The 24,990-nt window shown below is 32.1% G+C and overlaps 1 protein-coding gene across 5 annotated transcripts in view; it reads left to right on the top strand.

The window, feature by feature from the left end:
• The window catches only part of LOC143196017 (salivary peroxidase/catechol oxidase), a 73,847-nt gene that overhangs the window by 27,791 nt on the left and 21,066 nt on the right, over positions 1 to 24,990 (top strand). For 2 of the 5 annotated variants that reach the window (XM_076403602.1, XM_076403608.1), the window contains 2 exons: positions 6,919 to 7,295; positions 7,354 to 7,483. In XM_076403602.1, coding sequence (XP_076259717.1) covers positions 6,919 to 7,295; positions 7,354 to 7,483 — 507 coding nt within the window. Of the gene's footprint in view, positions 1 to 3,316; positions 3,440 to 6,918; positions 7,296 to 7,353; positions 7,484 to 21,613; positions 21,735 to 24,990 lie in introns of those variants that run through there. The other 3 variants (XM_076403613.1, XM_076403622.1, XM_076403631.1) reach the window with 3 other exon arrangements.

The raw sequence follows: 24,990 nt of genomic DNA, 5'->3' as shown, positions 1-24,990 counted from the left end.
CACATTCCAGTATTGTTAACACAGGACGCGACAATCCTAAGAAAAGCAAAAAAGCCTAATCTTACCAACAAATATACTGACTGGGATAAATTCAGATTAATACTGCAGGAACAAATCAGTTTAAAAGTAAGACTGAAAGCTATAGATAATCTTGAGCAACAAACCAAAAATATAACTGAACAAATTCGGTCAGCTGCAAAAGATGCTACCCCAATAGTAAGAGAGAAATGAAGAATATGAAAATGAAGATACAGAATATGAAGTAATTTACCCCCTCGAAATTAGAGAAATGATAAAATAAAGGCAAAAAGCTAGAACAGTATGGCACAGAACCAGTAATGCTGCAGACAAAACTACTTTTAATAGAATTAGTAATCAGACGAATTAAAACATCAAAGAATTGCTTTCAAAAGTATGTGAATTAAGCCCACAAGCAGACAGAGATTATTCGCTATTGAAAGCAACTCGAAGATTTAAAAGACCAATTATTCGAGTACCGCCAATTAAAAATGATCGAAATGAATGGGTTTGACGCGACAATGAAAAAGCTGAATTGTTCATACAATACTTAGCTAACATATTTCAACCTAATGATATAGAATCTACCATGGAACGTCTCCTGTTTATCAACCCTATATAGATCTAAATCTAATTGCCCCACTGGAAGTTACCACTGAAATTGATAACTTCAATCCTAAAAAGGCACCTGGTATAGATGACATTTCACCTAGATTATTGAAAAAACTGCCACGAAAAGCAATCATCATGTTGACATATATATTTAATACCTGTTTAAGACTGAATCATTTCCCGGAATGCTTTAAGGTGGCACAAATAATTATGCTCAAAAAACCTGACAAACCGTAGTACCGTAGTACCTGCAATATCAAATCTATTTGAGAAACTACCATTTAAACGTGTTAAACATTTGGTAACAATACCAGATTTCCAGTTTGGTCTTCGAAATCACCATTGAACAATCGATCAAATGCACAGAGTAAATACGGCTATTGAAAGAGCGTTTGAGGAAAAGAAATACTGTCCTGCAATACTCCTGGATGTCTCACAAGCTTTTGATCGGGTTAGGCATTTGGGATTAATCTGTAAGATAAGCAAACTGTTACCGCGTAACTATTGTCAATTGCTGGAGTCATATTTATTCGGAGGAAAATTTAGAGTATCGCACGAAATGGCTTTCTCAAAATTTAAAACTATTTCGGCTAGAGTTCCACAAGGTAGCGTCTTAGGGCCTCTCCTGTGTCTGCTCTACACTGCTGATATTCCAACAACAAAAGAAACACTACTTGGAACCTTTGCTGACGACACAATTATTATGGCAAAAGATATATCTCTGCCTAGGGCAACAGAAAAAGTGCAAGTGGTCACTGTCAACAAATTTTACAAATGGACGAAATATTATAAAATTCAACTTAATAGCTCCAAATCTGTCCACGTTAATTTTGCTTTGAGGCGAAATAATAAAAACTTAATTATATCACTCAATGGATGCCCGATTCCTCAAGCAGAATCAGCTAAATACCTTGGAATCGATCTTGACGGTAGACTAATTTGGATACATCACGTTAGACAAAAAGCAAAATACATTAGAACCAAAATAAAACAACTATACTGGTTAGTCGGAAGATACTCTCAACTTGATCTAAAATCAAAGAGATTAATCTATAATGCAATTATAAAGCCAATTTGGACCCCCGGGGTAATTATGGGGTTGCACTAAAACGGTTCAAATTTCTAAAAACAAGGTTCTTTGATTGATTACCAATGCCTATCGCTATGTAACCAACGAAGAAGTGCACGATGACCTGGAAATCAAATGGATTTGAAAAGTTATCCAAGATTTCGTCTTGAAACACGAAAGAAGATTACTAAATCATACTAACGTGGAAGTAATACAACTGCTGGACAACTGCAGGCGCGCGATGTCAGGCGATTGAAGCGAACAAAACCATTCGAACGTATATAAAGTGTATACATTTAGTGTAAACTATAGCTATAAGTTAATAATTAATAAATAATTATAATTTTATAATTGAAGAATACATATTGATGTATTTTCTCGTACTCGTCTTGCTTGTTAATTAATCCAAGTACATAGGAAAAGTAGTAATAAATCAATTGTAAACTAAGATTGTACTAAGCGTATCTAATAAAGATGTTATAAAAAAAAGTTACTGTGCTTCAAATATCATGATTCTAGAATGGTAATTCAATCATATTTACCTTTTTTTAGCAAACAAAGTTCGAAAAACAAAAGAAAAACAAAAATCGAAAATGTTCTGGTGTTTATGGTGATTAATGAACGTTCATGAGTGAACGCCAGATCTCGAAATTGGTTTTACCCTTTTCGTTATCTAAGTCAATCATCTGACATCAACCATTAAAAAACTGGACGAAATTATTAAACATATCAAGATAGACCAACAAATTAAATCCCCTATACGAAACATTCACCATAAAACAGTTTTGAATCACTTACGTATAGCTAGACCTCAAAAGAAGGTCGCTACTTGAGCTCCATTAATTTAATAACAAAAGAATTAATGGGCCGAGTCTCCATTTGTAAAGAACTACTGAATCGAAATGATAGAATGACATTTTTGATACGAATGGTTACGAGCAATGAACATTTTATCACGTGTACCAATACCGTGGGAAAAATATCCTGATTAGAGCTTTGAGACATTTCACATACAGTTGCAGAAAACAATTATTTAAACTGAAGAACCCACTCGGCTCATTGATTATCGTAGGCGATTAAAAATGGTCAGAACTGATGAAATGTCTTGTCTTCCATCGCTATAATACTAAAAATCATATAATCATACTAAAAAGTATCCATCATAACATTGCGTAACATCAAAAAAATCTTCTTTGCTTAAGGAAATGATGAAAAAATCTTAAATACTAATTGGAATATAGATACAAACACAAGCACAGTAAAAATCTGAATGACCTATACAACTAACGTGAACTTTTATTTCAACCATATAATGACATAATTGTTTAAAATAATAACAATAATTCTTTTCACTCATGAATATATAAAAGAAATTCCTAACTGTTCCCAACACGTCTTTTCGCCAGTATATGATTAAAATCATCTCCATTTCGGCTCGTAACAGCATCAACAACCAACATAAAACCGACATGATAAACGAGCAACTACCAAAAAACCTCGACCACAACAGAAATCTACATTTGCAGAAATAAAAAAAGCTCACCCAGCCCGGAGCAAAATGTTATATATTATAACTGTTTCTCTCTTAGAAAGGATGATCTCGTCTCGTATGAACTTTTGGCTTCTTTGCATTTATAGTGTTGGTTGTGGTACAGTTCGTTTGTCCTGGTTTGTGTTTTTTGTTGATCTGCTCTCTCGCGGATGGTGATTTAAATAGTTTCCTTGTGGCAGGAGCATGAGGTAAGAGTCACTGGTTGTAAATTTCCTTTTTTGTGTACTCTTGCGGGCTTAGAAGAATTTTGATAGCCGTGAAATTAATATTAACACTTCTACTGTATTAAAACAGTTTATTCTTGTTTTTCACCGAAAATTGGCATTAATTTTCCAGTTCAAATATTTTCCGTGTGGTCTTTATTATTTGTACATTATTCAAAAATATGACTAATTAATATAACTGAATTTTTTTGCTATAAATAACCAGTGACTGCCATTATAAAAGAAAATTATCATATACACCAAACAAATAATACCCATCAAATTACGTTACTAATTATATTAATAATCAATTCTATATACTACTCTAAGAAAAACATAGTACTGACATAAAAATCGTGGGTATTGTTCTTTATAAATTCCCTGGAGAGCACTACAAAAAATATAGTTTTAGTAACGTATTATTTCATATTGATAATTAAGGACACAACAACGTTTGATACTTTTGAGGGTCGATATTTACATATTTAGTAACAGATATCATATAACTAATATAAAGATAGAAACACTACTAGGGCCATAATAGATTGACAACAATAAGTATAAACCACACAGAAGCAAAAGTAAAATAGATCTAAATTGCATTGTAAATATAAATAGAATAACTCAAAAACTAGAACACTAATACAGAACATTAAATATATACCAAATTAATACATGTATAAAAGTAGAATAAATTTTTAATCAAAATAGTAGGTGCTTGCATGGATTTTGATCAACGATATCTATCCGATGGTTTTAATATGTCTCTGACTGACACTTTTCCATTTCGTATTTATACCAATCAACGAACCCTCAAAATTGCATTTTCGACATTCATTACTTTTGTAGTTTGATTTGAAGCTGACAGACAGTTTCGAAATGCTGACGAAATGCGGAAAAATCCAGTTATCTATGCAACTGCATTTATTGTTTGGTTCTTGCTTACTATTGATTCCATTAGGTATTATCATCTTGTTAGAAAAATGGAAAAAATTTGTAGAAAGTGATGGAAAATGCTTTGATTAATAAAACAAGATAAATGAAAAGTCCCGGCCTGACATAGATGGCGCTACTAGAATCAAATCTATATGATTTTAATTAGCTCTAATTCTTAAAAGATGCGTCTATAAATTTGATATAAATGTTGTCCGATTATTAGTTTTTGAATTATGGCATTGTGAGTGAAGCAACTTTTGTTATTGTGAAAGAAATGGATAAAAAGGAATTTCGCATGTTGATAAAAATGTTAAAGAAAAAATACAATTGAAGCAAAAACTTGGCTCGATGCCGAGTTTCCGGACAGTGCTCCAGGAAAATTAACCATCAAGGATTGGTATGCTATGTTTAGACGTAGCGAAATGAGCACCGAAGGCGGTGAAGGCAGTGTACGCCCAAAAGAGGTTGTTACCGACGAAAATATAAAAAAGACACAAAATGAATTTGAATAACCGTAAATTGAAATTGAATAAAATAGCGGACACCCTATAGATATCACCTGAACATGTACATCATATCATTCACGAATATTTGGGTTTGAGGAAGCTCTGTGCAAAGTGGGTGCCGCGCGAGCTCACTTTTAACCAAAATCAACGACGAGTTGATGATTCGGAGCAGTGTTTGAAGATGATTAAGCGTAATAAACCCGAGTTTTTGTGTCGATATGTGACAATGGATAAAACATGGCTCCATCATTTCACTCCGAAGTCCAATCAACAGTCACCCGAGTGGACCGCACGCCATGAACCCGCTTCAAAGTGTGGGAAAACGCAACAGTCGGCAAGGTTATTGCGTTTATATTTTGGGATGCGCACGGAATAACTTTCATTGGCTACCTTGAAAAAGGAAGGACCATCAACAGCGACTATTAAATAGCGTTATTGGACCGTTTGAAGGACGAAGTCGTCGAAAAAACTACCATATTTAAAGAAAAAGAAAGTACTGTTTCACCAAGACAATGCACCGTGTTACAGTCCAGTGTTCTCAGATCTCAAAATGCTCGCTGGTAATAAATTTTCGTAGAATGAGGAAGTTATCGCCGAAACTGAGGCCTATTTTGAGCCAAAGGACAAATCGTACTACAAAAATAGTATCGAAAATTGGGAGGGTTGTTATAATCAGCCTTAATGGGAATTATGTTGAATAAAAAAAACTAATTTTGGCCAAAAAATGTGTTTTACTATGATAGGCCGGGAACTTTTCAATTGACCTGTTATATTGTGCCAATTTGTCGCAATAAATGCTTTTTTAAAAAAATTGTTTAATTGGAATAAATAAACAATTTAATTATTTCCATCTGATCATTACTTGTATATAATATTACCTCTAACTGAAAATGTCACTTTTCCGTAAATAACAGATTAAGTGGATTATATGTGGGGTGAATTTATACGTAGGGTGAATTTTATTGTATGCTTTCAGAGTCTCACCACAGCTTTAAACTTAAAGTTTTCAGTAAACTGACGTTGAAATGTGCATATCATACAAAACACAATATAAAAAAAATGCATCCAAAAGTATTTTAGTGAGCGCGAATTTTATTAAGATTTGCCTTGAGAACATCCGCGAAGGTTTCTTTTGATATTAAATTAAGACCGATATATTTTTTTTAATATATTTTAAAGTCTCCTTTTACCAACTATGGGTTCATCTGGACTGGCTTACAGTTTAACGTGGGCTCCTATCCACGGTCCTTAGCATTAAGCCGACCGACTAGCGAGTCACCAACTTTAGAAATCATCCTAGAAGATATCCGGTCTTACCCAGTCTGGTTACTGACGTGACTGGGATCATTTTCCTTGTCGTATTTTATACCCTTGCCTAGGACAATCACAAACATAAATTTACGACCATGCCCCAGCAAGATTTTAACCCGCGGCTATCGCAACAATAGGAGGACCGCCCTATAGTCTTTACTACTGCGCCATCAAGCCGGCTGACATATTATTGTGTTTAATATCAAATCTTGAAGTATATAGAACTATCGTGCTATACATTTATTCGAAAACGTTACACTCTTATTATTCCAATTTTAAACTAATTTTTTTTTCTCTAACAAACCAAAAGGACAATACAACAATAATAAAAATACAATAAAAACATTATATGATTTATATAAATTCAGAATTACTCTCGTTACTATATTATTATACAACCTATCACAGTATTATATAATCATGTATGCAGGCAGAAGCAAATTAAATATTATATAAAGTGATAGTACTTAAAATTTTAAAAAAATATATATAAACTAGATTATAAAACCTGCAGAGAAAACGTGGACTGCTATCAGGGAAATATTGCGGAGATTTCTTGAAACGCAGAAAAATATTTATGAACAGGAAATAGTTGGGAAGGTGCATCTTCTGTCGTAATATCAGGAAGTTGGTAAGCACATTTGCAAGCCAACTTTCTCGGTAATGCCCTCGCTGTTACGACACCATGTATATCGATAAAATCCATTTCAGGACAGACGCACTTAAATTATGGTTGGCTGTGGCTTTCCTGACCTGGCCAGCCATCACTTCCTCAACAAGAGCCAAACTTATGACGAAAAATGACAAGAAACCAACGGAACATGAACCGGAAAAGGACTCCATTAAGAATGACCGCAAAATAAATGTTTTCGAAGATACAAGAGATTTGGACGCTAAATTAGAAGTACTTTTCCAGTATGGTAGAACACTAGAGGTTATGGTCAACGAGACCATTGAAAGAACGCTGGATGATGATGCTCCAAGTCACTCCAAGAGAGAAACAGGGGAAATCAATGATGCTATTAGTTTTGGTATTAGAACCTTAGAAGATTTAGTCAGAGTGAAGGAACCGTTCTGGTATAAATTAGGTAAAAATAATTTTAATTATGTGACTGTCAAATATGTCATTGTTTCTAATGGTTCTAGGGTTGATTTTGGATCCAAACGAACCGGCTTCCAAGGTTGCGAATTTTGGTGCTCCACGGAATGACCGAGTCAAGCTAATTACAAGATATGGAGAAGCCGCCTTGGAGGCAGCTCAAAAAATAGCAAGCCTGTAAGTAAACATTTTAAAGTGTTTTGCCCTAAGAAGGTCGGGTGGTTGTTGAAACGGAAGAATGATGGCTATATGTGAAGTTTTCACGAAATCTTTCTTTATTAACATGCCCTCTTCGTTCAAATATCCACTGCGACTTCTCACGTTATCAATTTTCAGTTATTCTAACTTATTCTTCCGGCCAAATTTTAACGATTGGCTGCGTTATATTGACCTAAAGGCCATCGGTCCATTACGGCTTATTAATATATGCTTGCCGCTCAAAACCCCACAAGAAAATCACCACCTAGAAGGAGATAAGCTCAAATCATTCATGTGGATTCTCATTGAGCTGAAGAAGGGTTATTATCATTTTATATAGTATATCGTTGAGGGAATGTAAAATTATATACCGCCTTCTAAAAATACGAACCAAACAAGAATCTTTATACATGCATTTCCACCTGTTAAATCTCGTGTTGATACATTCATTCCAAACACTCATTAACAGAATCATCCTTATCCAATAATACATCCCACCGCTAAAAATGATTTTCCGATCAAAGTTTGGGTTAGCTTTCAAAATCTCCGAAATTTAGTCAGAGAACAAATAGTAATCTGTATTATTATTCAAATCGAACAATTAGATCATTTGAATCTTGAACGGAAAATTCGCCATATTGATGTCTGCAAAAAGCCAAATTAGCAGCACGAGTAGCAACAACGTCCGATCTGGAGTGTTTTAACGTATAAATATTCACTGATTGTTTTGTTGATTGATTGTATCAACCATTGATATTTAGCCAAAGCACCAAACATTTAATCCAAACAGCGATATATTTTGGTGAAATGAAATATACCAACGTAAACTGTTAACCTTACCTGTTAAGTAAACTGTTAAATTCAATAGTTTTGTATTATTTATATAATAGTTTTCTTACGTAAAATAACAGTATTTGCAAGACGCTAATAATGGTTTCGATTTCAATGATTTAAGTGTGCAAAAAAGAGTTTTCTATGGATCGTTATTACCGGCGATGAAAACTGAATCTATTGCAATCCCAAGTTATAGAAAGGTAAGTTCAGGAAAGCCTTTCACATCCGACAGAAACAGAACATTCATTACCATATACGTATAATTGAAGAAATAAACAAAATATTGTAGCAAAAAAAAACAGCAATGCTCGCAATATTATAAAACGCTGCATGGCTTAGCTAGCACGTTGTTTTGAAATATTGAAAAAATGCGAAAAGGTGTCAATTTTTGGATCGCTCGTCAATCCAATAATGCTCTTCAAAGTTCAAAAAAGATAGGAAAAAAGTGTAGAAAACGATGGAAACGGAAAATATTTTGGTTAATATATAATGTACCAGTTTTCTTAATAAATGCCTTTTTAAAATGAAAAAAAATGCTCGAAAAAATCCTAATCCAAATCTACCTAATATACCTATATATTATTGATTTTAAATTATTATTCCATTATCAAAAGCTTATGATATCGATAATTTAAAATTAAATTATTCTATAGAAATGTTAAAAATTACATTGAAAAAAAGCATCAACAAACGAACTGTTTTAAGAAGGCGGGTTACATTCTTAAAACCTAAAAATGTTGTTGGTAATTGTTTTTATTATTCTATTCACATATATATTTGCGCCGTGAAAGACATTTGTTTTGTTAAATATCTCGATGATCATATTTCAACTGAGTTCCCACCACCTAACAATGTTTTAACTGTCAGTCCTTTTCCTGTTGTTAAAAGTAAGATGTCAGACATTATAAAATCAAAATCATACTATCACAAGTTTAATTCGAACATAATTAGGCACGAGAAGCTACTGAATGTTGCGAAAGGAGAGCGCAGAGACTATAATATTCGACCTACATTAAATAAATGAAAAAAAAACTATTTTCCTAATATTTAATACCCCTATTCCTATATTAAGCATGTTCTTAATTGAACATCTTTGTAAAAAGCGCACTCACGAAATTACTTTAACTACCATCTTAAATGCGTAGCTTCTAAATATCATAGATACGTCCAACTATTCTAATACATATTAATATCGAATTTAAGCTTGCTCGCATAATCATAAATATTTGTTATTAATATAGCGATATGTCTTGATGTTTTCATCGAGTAATGCCCTTAAATGCCCGTCTTCATTTTTTTTCCTATCCAGAATGCTATTTGTTGTTCAAAATTACCACTTTTAAAAAACCGAATCCATTATTCACATGTTGAAATCCATGAAGCGCAGTTGCTATAAGCTTCACACAGCATTAGGTGACCTTCAACTATCTTATTCCTCAAATTGATCTAAAAAATAAAACTTCCCGAAAATACGATATACTCGAAAATTTTCCAAGCACTAAAAAAGTTTTTTGATTGCACCTCGACAAAATTACTCATACTGAAAAGTGAAATTTATAGGCCTGACATTTTTAAATTAAATAGTTAAAAAAACACATTGAATTCAAAAAAATAATAGAAAATGAAATCTTCTAAGAAATCAAAGAATACCATATGCTTCAAACAAAAAAAATTGTTGGTAATTGTTTTCATTATTCACATATACATTTACTCAGTGAAAGTCATCTGTGTTATTAAAGAGCTTTTAATTACGTTTATGAGATTGCAACTTAATTAAATCTTTCATTCGATTTGTATTTGCTGTCTATTATGAAAAAATATTTTTTAAGTTGTTTTTTATTAGTACGGTTTTTTGTTTGTACAAACTGTAAAAATCAAATAATCATATATTAATGTTATTAATATTAATGTTTCAAATGCTATTAAATTATTCAATATTGCCGGCTTGATTGGCGCAGTGGCAAAGACGACAGGAGGACTCACCTACTGTTACGATAGTTGCGGGTTCGAATCCTTCTGGGTCATGGTCGTATATATTTGTGATTGTCCAATTGAGGCAAGAGTGCAAAATCCGACAAGGAGAATAATCCCAGTCACGCCGGGTAACCAGTCAGGGTGACACCGGATGGCTAAGTTGGTCACTAAGTAGGACAATTTTAATTAGTATTCAAAATATTAATATTAAAGATATTTTGAATTCAATATATATCGTTAATTATTACATTTTAATAAACTTTATTTAAACTAATGATAATTTTAAAAATAGGTTGAAATATTGGCCAATTCAATATATACCATTTAATTAAGTATATAAATTTGCTTTCACCGTTTATAATAATTTAAAACATTTATAGATTTATGAATATATTGTTAAAACCAGTATTTCAGGCTTTATTCCTTCATGAGATTTGAGGTTATTAGACTTGATACTATTAGCAATTAACCTCGGTAACATAACAAAACGGATAGGGTGAAATGTTCCAGTAATAATAAAAAAACAATTCTTGCGCGTGAAGTATATTGCACAATTATTCAAGAATGCGATAGGTTTATGCGATCTGATCTAATTCTGATAAAAATCAAGTTCAGTAACGGTTCTTTCATCAATGTTTCCAGAAATTCAATAGAGATGAAACCGATTTTATCGCCTATTGGTCACAGATGAGATATTTGTCCAATACAACACGCATTTGAAAGAGGGGTCGTTGAATGAAGTTCTATCGATTATTTCGATCCCATCTACCAGAATGTTCATGACCAGCGAGTTATCTTGAAAAAGACACTAATATACAGGCGAATATTATTCCAACATTCATCACCAACTGTATGGCAAATTTCGCGAAGACACCTGACTAGGGAAAGAAAAAGATAAGAAATATATATATCAGAAATAAATTTCTTGTTCATTCGTTCATTCTCACAATAGACAGCAAATACAAATCGAATGAAAGATTTAATGAACTTGCAATCTCATAAACTTAATTAAAAGCTCTTTAATATCACAGATGACTTTCACTGGGTAAATGTATATGTGAATAATCATTACAATTACTAACAATTTTTTTTGTTTGAAGCATATAGTATTCTTTGATTTCTTAGAAGATATTATTTTCTATTATATTTTGAATTCACTGTGTTTTTTTTAACTATTTAATTTAAAAATATCAGGCCTATAAATTTCACTTTTGAGTATGTGTAATTTTGTCAAAGTGCAATCAAAAAACGTTTTAGTGCTTTGAAAATTTTCGACTATGTATCTAGTATATCGTATTTTCGGGTGAAGTTTATAGCAACTGTGCTTCATCGATTTCAACATGTGAATAATGGATTCGATTTTTTAAAAGTGGTAATTTTGAACAACAAATAGCATTCTGGATAGGAAAAAAAATGAAGACGAGCATTTGAGAGCATTACTCGATGAAAATATCAAGATATATCGCTATATTAATAAGAAATATTTATGATTATGCGGGCAAGCTTAAATTCGATATTAATATGTATTAGAATAGTTCGACATATTTATGATATTTAGAAGCGACGAATCTAAGATGGTAGTTAAAGTAATTCGGTGAGTGCGCTTTATACAAAGATGTTATATTAAGAACATGCTTATATAGGAACAAGGGCATTAAATATTAGGAAAATTGCTTTTTTTTTTCACTTATTTAATGTAGGTTGAATATTATAGTCTCTGCGCTGTCCTTTCGCAATATTCAGTAGCTTCTCGTGCCTAATTATGTTCGAATTAAACTTGTGATAGTATGATTTTGATTTTATAATGTCTGACATTGTTTGGTAACATCTTAATATAACAACAGGAAAAAGTTAAAACATTGTTAGGTGGCGGGAACTCAGTTGAAATATGATCATCGAGAATTTTAACAAAACAAATGACTTGCACCGCGCCAATATATATGTGAATAGAATAATAAAAACAATTACCAACAACTTTTTTATGTTTTAAGAATTTACCCGCCTTCTTAAAACAGTTCGTTTTTTGATGTTTTTTTTCAATGTAATTTTTAACATTTCTATAGAATAATTTAATTTTAAACTATCGATATCATAATCCTCTGATAATGGAAAAAGAATTTAAAGTCGATAATATATAGGTATATTAGGTAGATTTGGATTAGGATTTTCCGAGCATTTTTTTTTTCATTTTAAAAAAGCATTTATTAAGAAAACTGGTACATTATATATTAATCAAAATATTTTCTGTTTCCATCGTTTTCTACACTTTTTTCCTATCTTTCTTGAACTTTGAAGAGCATTGTTGGATTGACGAACGATCCAAAAATTGACACCTTTTCGCATTTTTTCAATATTTCAAAACAACTTGCTAGCTAAGCCATGCAGCGTTTTATAATATTGCGAGCACTGCTGTCTTTTTTTGCTACAATATGTTGTTCAATTCTTCAATTATACGTACATGGTAATGAATGTTCAGTTTCTGTCGGATTTGAAAAGCTTTCCTGAACTTACCTTTCTACAACTTGGAATTGCAATAGATTCAGTTTTCATCGCCGGTAATTATAATCCATAGAAAACTCTTTTCTTATTGCCTGGCGGGCCAGCCTGTGGAGCTTTTTGCATACTTAAATCATTGAAGTCGAAACCACGATTAGCGTCTTGCAAATAGCTCAATAATATTAAATTCACCAAAATATATCGCTGTTTGGATTAAATGTTTGGTGCTTTGCCTAGATAGCAATGGTTGGTACAATCAATCAACAAAACAATCAGTGAATATTTATACGTTAAAACACTCCAGGTCGGATGTTGCTGCTACTCGTGCTGCTAATTTGGCTTTTTGCAGACATCAATATGCCCAATTTTCCGTTCAAGATTCTTCAAGTTCAAGTGACCTAATTGTTCAATTATTATAATAATAATGATAATGAACAATAATACAGATTACTATTTGTTAACTGACTAAATTTCGGAGATTTTCAAAGCTAACCCAAACTTTGATCGAAAAATCATATTTAGCGGTGAGGTGTATTATTGGATAAGGATGATTCTGTTAACAAGTATTTGGAATGGATGTATCAACACGAGATTTACGAGATGAACCCGCTTCAAAGCGTTGGAAAACGCAACAGTCGGCTGGCAAAGTTATGGTGTTTATGGTGTCTGTATTTTGGGATGCGCATGGAATAATTTTCATTGATAACCTTGAAAAAGGAAATATATATATATATATATATATATATATATATGAAGGTGAAATCGTACTGCAAAATGGTATCGAAAAGTTAGAGGGTCGCTATAATCAGTGTATCACCCTTGAAGGAAATTATATTGGATAAAAAACTAATTTAAAAAAAAATGTTTTACTGTGGTAGGCCGGGGACTTTTCAGTTGACCTGTTATTTATGGTGAAACAGGGAGCGTATATCGTTCTGCAATTAGCTTATTTTCGCCGCCATTTACATCTACAGCCCTTTAAAGTAGATCTATTATATCACACAAAATAAATTTGCAATTGAAATATATCTTGAGTTAAAAGAATCTTATAAAAAGAATAATAATGAATCTCACGATCTATTTAAATAATAAAAATTGGTAAATTGGACACGTTCTTGAATTATTCTTTTACTGTCCTACATTATTCGATATTTTAAACCAAGAAAATTGATTTTTAGTAATTTTTTTAATTAAGTTTTAACACGCAATATTTGATTAGATACGCTTGTTTTTTTTTCAGATAAAAACGGGCTAAAAAATTATAGAACAAAACTTCCCAACAAAGGGATTACATTGCTAAAACCACTATTACCTTATCAATACAACTTCGGACATTTTAGTCAGGATTATCTTCGCCTTTAGGTCAATAGATATTGTGTCATTTAGCAAAAATCGATTTTTATTGGTTTGGTTTTAAATTGGCATAAAATGTAATCAATTATAATTATTAAAATTGAAATGAAACGAAAAAATAGAAGACTGGTCATTTTGGCCCAGAAATGTATGAAATCACACCTGAGTAGGTAAATTGAAGAGTAGGTACATTTAGAGATATCACCACCATGTTTATAACAAAAAGAATGGTCTTTTCTATTAACTTTTCTTCACACACTTGGGCGAACACAATTATTCTTGGGCGAACTATGAGCTTTCATTAATATAATTGAATACATTTAACTTAAATAATTAATTCGCGGTTCATCAAGCTTCTACTCGCTTTAACATACTCAATTTTGTATACGTTGTCAAGTCAGAAAATATCTGAGAGCAGTAAATAGTCGCTGGGGGCCAGATCTGAAGAATACGTTGGATGAGGAAGCAATTCGAAGCCCAATTCATGGATTTTTGCCATCATTTTCACTGTCTTGTGATACGGTGATGTGATGCCATCATTTTCACTGTCATTGTGTTGGTGAAGCAGCACTTTCTTTTTCTTGAAACGGACAGGACAGGATATGGACAGGGCATAAATAACAGTCAATTACGCTAAACTAGCTCATATATTTTCTGCTAAATAGTGGTTTAGCGATCAATGAAGTTTCTTAAACTAATTACAAGATGATAACCCAGCCATTTCTTCAGTACTAGAAATTTGGAGAATGTGTTGGATAGGCATTTGCAATCAATTGGAGTACCAATTGGTATCCCGATTTGTGGTTCTGTCACGTGATGATTACACACATGTTCACCCATACGTTGTCTTGAGGGAACAATACTTTCTTCCTTCACTAAATACGATCACTTTAGCTTCAAATGAATATCAAATCCGTCCAAAAGCTCCAAATAATGTTAACTTGTGATCGCTTTACCCTTTTCGAGGTAATCGATATAAGTGATAATGCGTATATCCCAAAAACCTATAGACGACAGATGACACAACTTGACCTTCTTTGGTTTCACAGGTCAATTGAAAAAATCCCCATCCTGACACTTAGACGGCCCTACTAGAATTAAATCCATATGTTTTGAAGCAACTTTTGTTATTGTGAAAAAAATGGATAAAAAGGAATTTCGCGTGTTGATAAAATATTGCATTTTGAAGGGAAAAAATACAGTTGAAGCAAAAACTTGCCTTGATGCCGAGTTTCTGGACAATTCCGCAGGAAAATCAAGCATCAAGGATTGGTATGCTAAGTTTAGACGAGGTGAAATGAGCACCGAAGACGGTGACGGGTTTGAAGATGATCAAGCGTAATAAACCCGAGTTTTTGGCTCCATGACAAATCGTACTACAAAAATGGTACCGAAAAGTTAAATATGTTTTACTATGGTAGTCTGAGGACTTTTCAATTAACCTGTTACATTTGCTCAGAGAAGCTGTTTTCAGTGTTCCTTGATCTGTGATTTATAATCAGGAAAAAATTAAAATATTTCAAATGTTTTTTATGATTTTTATAGATAACTTAATCTTAATAATACACCTTAGTTAACATTTATACAACCATCTTCCTACATATGATATCTTGTATATGTTATAAACAGTTCATAAAGAAGGCCATGGTTATTCAAGATAATGAATCAGTAATTAGTTCCATCTGACAGGATATTGTTGCCGTTATATATTCAACAAGTATTTCACATTTTAACTGGAGATTTGAATAATAAACAAAAGAAAGTGGAAATGATATGGAAATGATAAATACCGAGTTTCAAACTCAAACAAATGCCGGTTATAAATTCTGTTATTATAACTAATAATTTATTTGTAACCATAAATATTAAGCTGCATTTAATTGATATATAACAGCTACTATAAAGAGTAAGATGAAATTTCCCACGATATGTTCAACTTTATAATTTAATTCAGTCACTTATCTACGTGACTAAAGTCACGCCTTAAGTTACATTATATTTACATAAACAGTATTTTCCGTAGTTGCATTCACTTTACCTTAACTTTACCTACTTCGTATAAACTCATAAACATTCAAGTTATTCGATGGCACTACGTCTAAGTCAGCCTAAAAAAATCTCTTAAGCTGCACTGATTTCAAATTAACCATGTTGCTTGCTTTTCACATTTAAAATAGTTTAGTTTAGAAAGAATAGTTATATGCTATATAATATAAATTTGAACTCTTTTTTAATTTTTTCAACATATTTTTTTCGTTGTTAAATAATTTTAATATTTCAGTAAATGCTTCAGGTTATTATAAATTCATTAATATAGTATACAGGTACCATCAATATTTTATTAATCTTCCTTTCCTTATGTTGGCTATCCCTTGTCGTATAATAAGATTTTAGATTTCTAGTTTTTAATGTTTTTAATTCTATATTTATTTAGTGGGGCTATTTTTTACTACCATGTCTGAAGTTTGATGTAGATATCAATTAATTCATACATTAACAACTGTTTAATGTTAAGCGATTATAATAATTATGAATGATTGTTAAACATATATAAGGAATATTCACAATAACGGAGAAAATAAACAGATGCTTCTACGTGAAGTAGTAAAAATATTGGTCGAAAATATGTATTAGAAAATAATAATTTAGATAAAAACAATTTCCTTCGAACGATAATTAAAATTAGGCATTAGTGGTTACTTTTTTAGGCCCTTGGACCATTAATAAATTTCGAATTTTCACTGTAGAAACGGGATTCATCCACTTTACACAATATGTGGATGCATGTATTCTGATGATATTTTCACATTAGAAAGGCATTTATGGAAAAAATTTCGAATTTAAATATCTGCCAGCATTTTATGTAAATTTTTTCCCTATCTTTCTGACTACGTGGTGATACCATGTCGAAGAAACGATGCTGGTTTGTTCAGCAGCTTTTCAATCCTCGACCCATTATCGCAATTATTCAGCACTTCGAAATGCACTACACTTTGTTATTCGCACTTTATTATCATGACTTCGATGTTGATGTGATAGCTCTCCAGCCCTAATTAATGACCTTCTGCACTTGGTATCATAGTAAGTCCAATTTAGTGTTCTAATCACTGTTCGAAAGAGGATTTTCAATCTACTCGTTTGGTAGCCATTTTCATTCTTTGCTGATCTCTTCCATCGCCTGCAAGCATCTAGAAATAGTCGATTCATCAACTGCTGAGACCTCTGAAAGTTCTTTAAGAGTTTATCCAAGGCAATAGATCTTGCATTTTATTGTCTGCAAACTTTTTTGGTCTCCAAACTGTTCTTTACCCTTGATATCACAAACACTAATTTTATAAGGCAAAACGGATACAAAAGGGACATAACCTAACATCACCATAAGTCTCTAAAAATGTTTGATGTACTTCAACAGCAGATTTCTTCAAAGGAAGCAACAACAATTATGAATGCCGAAAAAATTGATTGATATTTCACATTCTGAATAATAAATATCTCTGATCGAAATACATGCAAGCACCTAATATTTCAAATCATGACAACATATTTTCCTTATTTGACGTATTCTTATCATGTGTTGGTTTCCATTTGTTAACGTGACTAAATATATAAGAACATACTCTCAACAAAATGATTACTAAAACTGACTCAAAACAATCCAATATTCCAATACACTTGATTTACAATATAGTGTCTATTTTTTATTTCAAGATTGAGACAATTTTCATCATTGCAATTCATACTGACAGTTAAAACCCTCGGAAGGATAATAATGTTGCCTTTACATTAGTGGTATCTTGAAACTACTTGGAAAGTAATTTTTTCTGTGTGAAAATGCAAATATGTTTAGAAAACCCCCAAAATCATAATTATTATTTTGAAAATTATTCTTTAGTATTTTCTAATGATGTTCGAAAGTAAAAAGTTACATATAGTACTCCTTACAGGAGACATTTCAGAATAATATTTCTGTTAACATTACGTAGATTGTGGTGAAGTATATAAGCCGATATAAGAGATAATGTTCTTTCAGCATTTAGTCAGGTAATATGAAGAAATAACTATTATCAACGTTTCTAGTAAAAACACAAAAATAAGAACTGAAATATTTCCAAGTCTACCTATTGCAGCATTTCTTGTACAATCAAATAAAAAAATTATGTTCCAATTAATGTGTTTAATCACAAACTATTAGAAGTATTTTTTTTTAATATTTTTATAATTTCAACCGTATCGTAAAGATTTGTTTTCATTAAAAAATATTAGTCTATAATGATACTTTTACTAATAAAAATTTGAACGTAATTTTACCAATACTTACGCTTTATAATTCATTATTTTACAAATTACTACTAGTCGCCTGATCAATTTTTTGCACCATGAAATACACTAAAAATACTTCCGGTTCACGAACCGTACAATTCAAGATAACAGCCACTAGACCAGAATTCTTCAAATACATTCATTGATCAATTGTTGGTTGTGCAATCAAAACTCATTCGTGAACGAAAGCTTTACGAATTGTTTAAAGATCTTGAAAATCAATTACCGTAGGTCTATTAAGTTTTTTAAATTTACTATATTAAAATATTTTACATCACTTCCCATAGGTGTTAATATGTCATATAAATATAACTCCGAAGTTTCATGACAGTTCTTAGAAGTACACCTAGAAATAGAAGTATGCTAATCAGGATTACGATAAAGGCATAGAAATAAACAATAGAGAATGTTCTATTATCCAATATAGACACACACATCAAAAAAGGATTTTATGATAAATATTTCAATTCAATGTTATTTATATTATTACTCGCATATTGTAATGTTGTAGTTGTTTCTTCACTATTCTCTCCTACTCTCTAGTATCGCATGTAGCTATATGATTTCAAATGGTTGCCCAACTAAATGAATATAAATTTCAAATATTTCAGAGTTAGTAACAATACTGCAGTTTAATAAGTCTAATTACAATGTAACAGTTCAATTGAAAAGTCCCCGGCCTACCATAATAAAACATTTTTTTTAATTCAAAATTAGTTTTTTATTCAACATAATTCCCTTTAAGGGTGATACACTGAATACAGCGACCCTCCAACTTTTCGATACCATTTTTGTAGTACGATTTGTGCTTTGCTTCAAAATAGGCCTCAGTTTCGGCGATCAACTCTTCATTCGAAGAACATTTTTTCCCTGTGATCACTCTTTTGAGACCTGAGAACAGGCAATAGTCATTGGGGGCCAGATCTGCAGAATACGGTGCATGGGGAAGCAACTCGAAGTCCAATTCATGGTTTTTTGCCATCGTTTTCACTGACTTGTGACATGGTGCATTGCCTTCGTGAAGCAGCACTTTTTTTTTAATTAAATTATTCCATGTGCATCCCAAAATACAGACGCCATAACGTTGCCAGCCGACTGTTGCGTTTTCCCTCGCTTTGGAGCGGGTTTATCGTGTGTAGTTCATTCAGATGACTGTCGATTGGACTTCGGAGTGAAATGATTGAGCCATGTTTCATCCATTGTCACATATCGATGCAAAAACTCGGGTTTATTACTTTGCACAGAGATTTCGCATGCCCAAATATTCGTGAATGATATGATGTACTCGTTTAGTTGATATCTTTAGAGTGTCTGCTCTTTCATTCAATTTCAATTTACGGCCATTCAACATCATTTTGTTGATTTTTTAATGTTTTCGTCGGTAACAACCTCTTTTGGGCATCCACTGCGTTCACCGTGTTCGCTGCTCATTTCACCACGTCTGAACTTAGCATACCAATCCTTGATGATTGATTTTCCTGGGGCAGTCGCGGAAACTCAACATCAACCCAAGTTTTTACTTCAACTGTGTTTTTTCCCTTCAAAAAGCAATATTTTTTCAGCATGCGAAGTTCCTTTTTATCCATTTATTCACAATAACAAAAGTGGATTCATTCAAATTGCTGTAATTCACAAACTAATGATCCGACAGCTGTCAAATTTATACACGCATCTTTTGAGGGTTAGGGCTAACTAAGATATGGATTTAATTCTAATAGCGCCATCTATGTGTCAGGCTGGGACTTTTTAATTGACCTGTTACTTGGTCTGCTTCAGAATTAGTTTGCTTGTTTTTGTAGATAAAATGAAATGTTGATAGTGTTGCCAATTTTCACTGTGGTCATTTGTTGAAAAGGTCAATGAAACTATTTTCATAAGACTGCAAATCAAAAGAAGCTGGATATTTGGGTTTCGCATGAATTAAAGCTTCACAAATAAAATTTATAAATTTACAAAGGTGCGGGAGGAATTGGAAAGAAATTGTCAATCATAAAATGGTTTAGGATGAATTAAATTATCAACTAACAAGAAGCACACTTCATCAAGACACCTTGACAGCTCACTGGCAATATTTCCTCAACAAAGAATTAACCCCAGACTGAAGGCAATTGAGTGATAAATAACATAATGATAACACAGTTCTATGCATTCTAAAAGCTACCATTGCTGCCATTTTTTAAATATAAGGTATAATATTACATTTTATAACTTTTTCATAATACAACCAAAACAAAGTAGTTTTGTTCAGATCCTTACAATTTTAGATTATTGGAACTTACCAACTAAACATCAACCTGTAAATTATATAAATATTTTTGAAGATTCTACTCAGGCACATGGAAAATTCTGATCCAAAAAAAATGTTTTATACAATGTTCTTCCATATAAATGTTTTATTGCAGTCGTTCTAAAGTGATATATAATCAATTAATTTTTATTTATTTAGATTACCCAGTTACTCATAACTGAGTTACATATTAGTTAGTTATTTATTACATTGTTATTTTGTCTAAAATTCGCCATAATAAAATGTTTATTAATTTACAATTAACATAGTTTAACAAAAAATGCCATTTCCCATGTTAAATATAACATGAAATGACGCGAAACGTATATATAAAAAGATACAATATTTTCATAATTTCAAACTGTAACGCAAAGAATTATTTTAATTTAAAATATCCACAATTTCACAGAAATAATAACAAAGCTTTCGAAAAAAATAACGTAAATAATGAATTTACTTCAAGCCCCGAAAGAACTTTTGCAACTTTACTCGGAATTTAACGTTTCATAGCGTCGCGTCGACAAAGTCAACCCGAAAATATCGGCACGGACCTAAGGAAAAAAAACAAAACTGAATCTATTTTTCCCAAACGAGTATTATTTCAACGTGAAACCGTCTCGAATCGTCCGAATCGCCGTTGCAGCAAACGGACTTTTTCTACCATTCTTGAACCAATCGACGCCACCGGGACCTTTTATCGGCGACCAAAACAAAAAATTGCGAAAGCCAACAGATGACGGAAAATCGACCGACAGAGCGTTAAACCCATCGACGGCGGTGGAGGGAAAGTGAAGACAAAGTGGGGTTAAGAAACGTCGATGTTAAAGATGGCGCTTTTAAGATGTCTTTGTTTAGTCCCCGTCACGATGGCGTGAATGATTCTGCCCGCACCTAGGCGAAACGGTTCTCTACAGCTCTAACGAACGGGTTCTGTGATGAGAAATTGGTGATAGTCATTTTTAACAGGTCAGTTTTGTTTTTATTGCTTCACTCGTTGACTTTCAACTTTCACTTTTGCTGTTAAATGTCTCGTTTTGTTTTATTACTCTTCTATTAATTTTAATTCCTATAACATTACTATTACATTATTTACATTAATATCTGATTGACGTTAAGCTTCAATTTAACACAAACTAAACATATTATTTATTATATTATAAAACATAATAATTATATAAATAACAACAATGTCCTTAGAAATAGTGTATTTGTATTTCTTTATACACTAATTTGCTACCCTTAGATTTGCTGTCCATAGAGTTTTACTTATAACTTCACTAAACTAGATCAAATAATTTTACTCTCCTTAATGTTCTGACTAAGTCATTATTATCTAGGAGCTGGAGAACATCAACATTGATGTGCTGATGGACACTCTTCTCATGTCTTTAACCATAGTCCTAGATAACATTATCCACATCTTTATGCAGATTATCATTACGAATGTACCACGGATCATCAAGAATACCTCACAGTTCCTTGTTTTGGAATCTTTGTATGATATTCCTATTGCTTTGGCTGGTATAATCCCAGAGTTGAATACCATAAGACCACACTTGTTTCAAGACTTGTTGGTATAGCAAGAACTTTTTGTATACCGACTAATAACCAGTACAAATTTTTGTACTTCAACTTGACTTCTTCACATCGTTTCTTAACGTGTAACTTCCAGTGAGTTTAATATTTTTAACAAGTTTCTAACAAGAACTACTTGCTGACTTATATATACTTATATATTCTTTTGTTGGTGGAACCAATATGCACTAATTTCTTTTAATTCATTTTAATGTACGATTTTTCTGTCCAGCATTCTATTTCGACAATAACTGTTTGTAACGTTTTTGTTGATTCAACGGTTTTATATCCAAAAATCAACCACATTTTCATTGAATGTACACCCGAGTGTACAGCAGATAAAGAACTGGTCTCAATACCCTACGCTATGACACACTTGCTTCTATCTGCTGTACATCATCTTGTTTGTTTGACTCAGAAGTATCAGGTCAGTTACATATCACCCTAAAAATGTTTAATATTGGTCAAATTTGATATAGTTTTAACAAATTCTTCTGGAATGATTTCTAAGTTAGTCATTCGTTCTAAGTCGATAGTCTTAATGCCGAGAACCGCGGTTCGGAGCCCATGTTAAACTGTAGGTCCAGTCCATGTCCAGGTCTACCTCGTTGGTAAAATGTAGACTTTAAAATATATAGAAAAAAATACCTTGACATGGGAATTATTCTTTTAAATTATGTTAAGTATTGTTAAATAATCATCAAATTGTTTTGAAAGAGCATTACATGGTTTAACTTCATAGGTCGTCATGGGTTCCTTCTTTAAGATTATTGCCAAATACTGATAAAACTACTAAATTAACATACAATAACAACATGAACAACATAAAAGCAACAGCAATGTTACTAATATTTTTAATAAATACATTCAATACATGTATATGATACTTTTAATAACTCATTGTATGTAGCATTCTTTAAATAAATATAGTGGTTTTATATATAGTTTATAAATATAAACCATCAATACTGGTAATTATACTGTGGCATATTAATTTTTTTTTGTTTTATATCTGTTTCTGAAATAAAAGAAACATGTTTTATTATATTGGACATTTATATATTGTGTGTAAATATATTTTGAATTTATCATTTGAATATACGTATAATTTTTTAAACGTGATCATCTGGTATATGGGTGCGTGATCTATCAGTTACACTGTGTTGACTTATGCTTTCTTACATTCATAGTTCTAATTCTTCTATGTATTATAGAAAAACAAATTGGACAATGAACTTGCCTTATGTTTTATATTTATAAGTAAATTTCAAACGAATTCTTCTAAAATACAATCATGTGAATGATATAAAGTCAAAAATTGGTCGTTGATTTGCTTGGCTCGCGATTTTTAACCGCCATGATGAATAAAATAATTAATAGAATGCTTGTACTTGAAAATCGTGGACCTTTAACGTCAATTATAACATTAAGGAGTTCAGTTATTTTTTCTGGTCGTTTTCTATGATCCTAACCCAGGCCTTTTTCGTAGCTATTCCCAGCTTCTTCTACCCAAAAAAACTTGCTTACTTTTTATTCAAGAGATATGTCCAAAATTTTGTAATTCGCGTCTTTGAAATTATTCATCAAATGTGCACTGATTGTCGCATCTTAAACAAATTACTGAAACATCGCATTCGAAAGACTTATAGTTTATGGATTCTGCTTACGGAGTCTGTAACATTGTTTAACTCTCCAAACCTTATAAATGAACTGGCAAGATAAATATTCGAAAGAGGTAGATTTTTTAGGATTGACTGTAGTATTGTCCCTCTTCCACATGCGCCAACTTAGAAAAGAAAAAGAGCCTGCGGCTTGGCCATAGTCACATGGCTCGGCAATGGAACTATATCTTATACTATATCTCTATAATGGAAAGAAATCTTCTTGGCAAACACCGGCTCAGATCTCAAATGATTTTAACATTTTGTTGATTTTTAAGTGAGCATATTAAACTTTCGCAGCTGTCCAGAGTGGAGCTCAATGTTAATAAAAATCAACAATCGTACACTTTCCACGCCTAATACTATACTCTATAAAACGGTGTAACATAGTACGAAAACCGGAACTACATAGACGAATCGGCCTCGACCACATCTGCTGTTCTCGGCTTGTCTCTTCGTGAGCTCTCTATGATTTTCATAAATACTTTATTTTTCTTGTACATAATCAATAATAATCTTTAAATTGCAATAACCATATTTTAATGAATTTGCGAGCATGGAGAATTCAGTCAATAATGTTTAATTGTTGTTAGTAATTGTTTTCTTGAATTCAATATAGAACTTCCATAATATCAACTTATCGCTGATTAGGAGTTCAATATATTTTACTTGATGTGTTTAAAAACACTTATATTCGTTTTTGATAATATATCTTATGTTAATATGTTTACGTCATAATTTATTTATTCAAACAGGAAATAATTAGTTTGAATTGCGATTCGCCAATAATTAAATAAATAAAACTACACGTTTTAATCATGAAAAAATCATAGAAACTTCGATGCATCGACCAATGAGGCATTAAGTCCAACATAGGCGGCATCATAGAGGGAAAGTGAATACAAAGTGGGGTAGGAAAACGATCACTTTAAAGATAGCGCTTTCAAGATGTCGCCATCCACTCGTGAACAATCGTCCGAGGCTGG

The sequence above is a fragment of the Rhynchophorus ferrugineus genome, unplaced genomic scaffold, assembly GCF_030347505.1.
Source record: "Rhynchophorus ferrugineus isolate W39M unplaced genomic scaffold, kcgeb_rfMv2 rfM1, whole genome shotgun sequence".
NCBI classification, from domain to species: domain Eukaryota; kingdom Metazoa; phylum Arthropoda; class Insecta; order Coleoptera; family Curculionidae; genus Rhynchophorus; species Rhynchophorus ferrugineus.
This window is presented reverse-complemented; position numbering and strand designations above follow the sequence as displayed.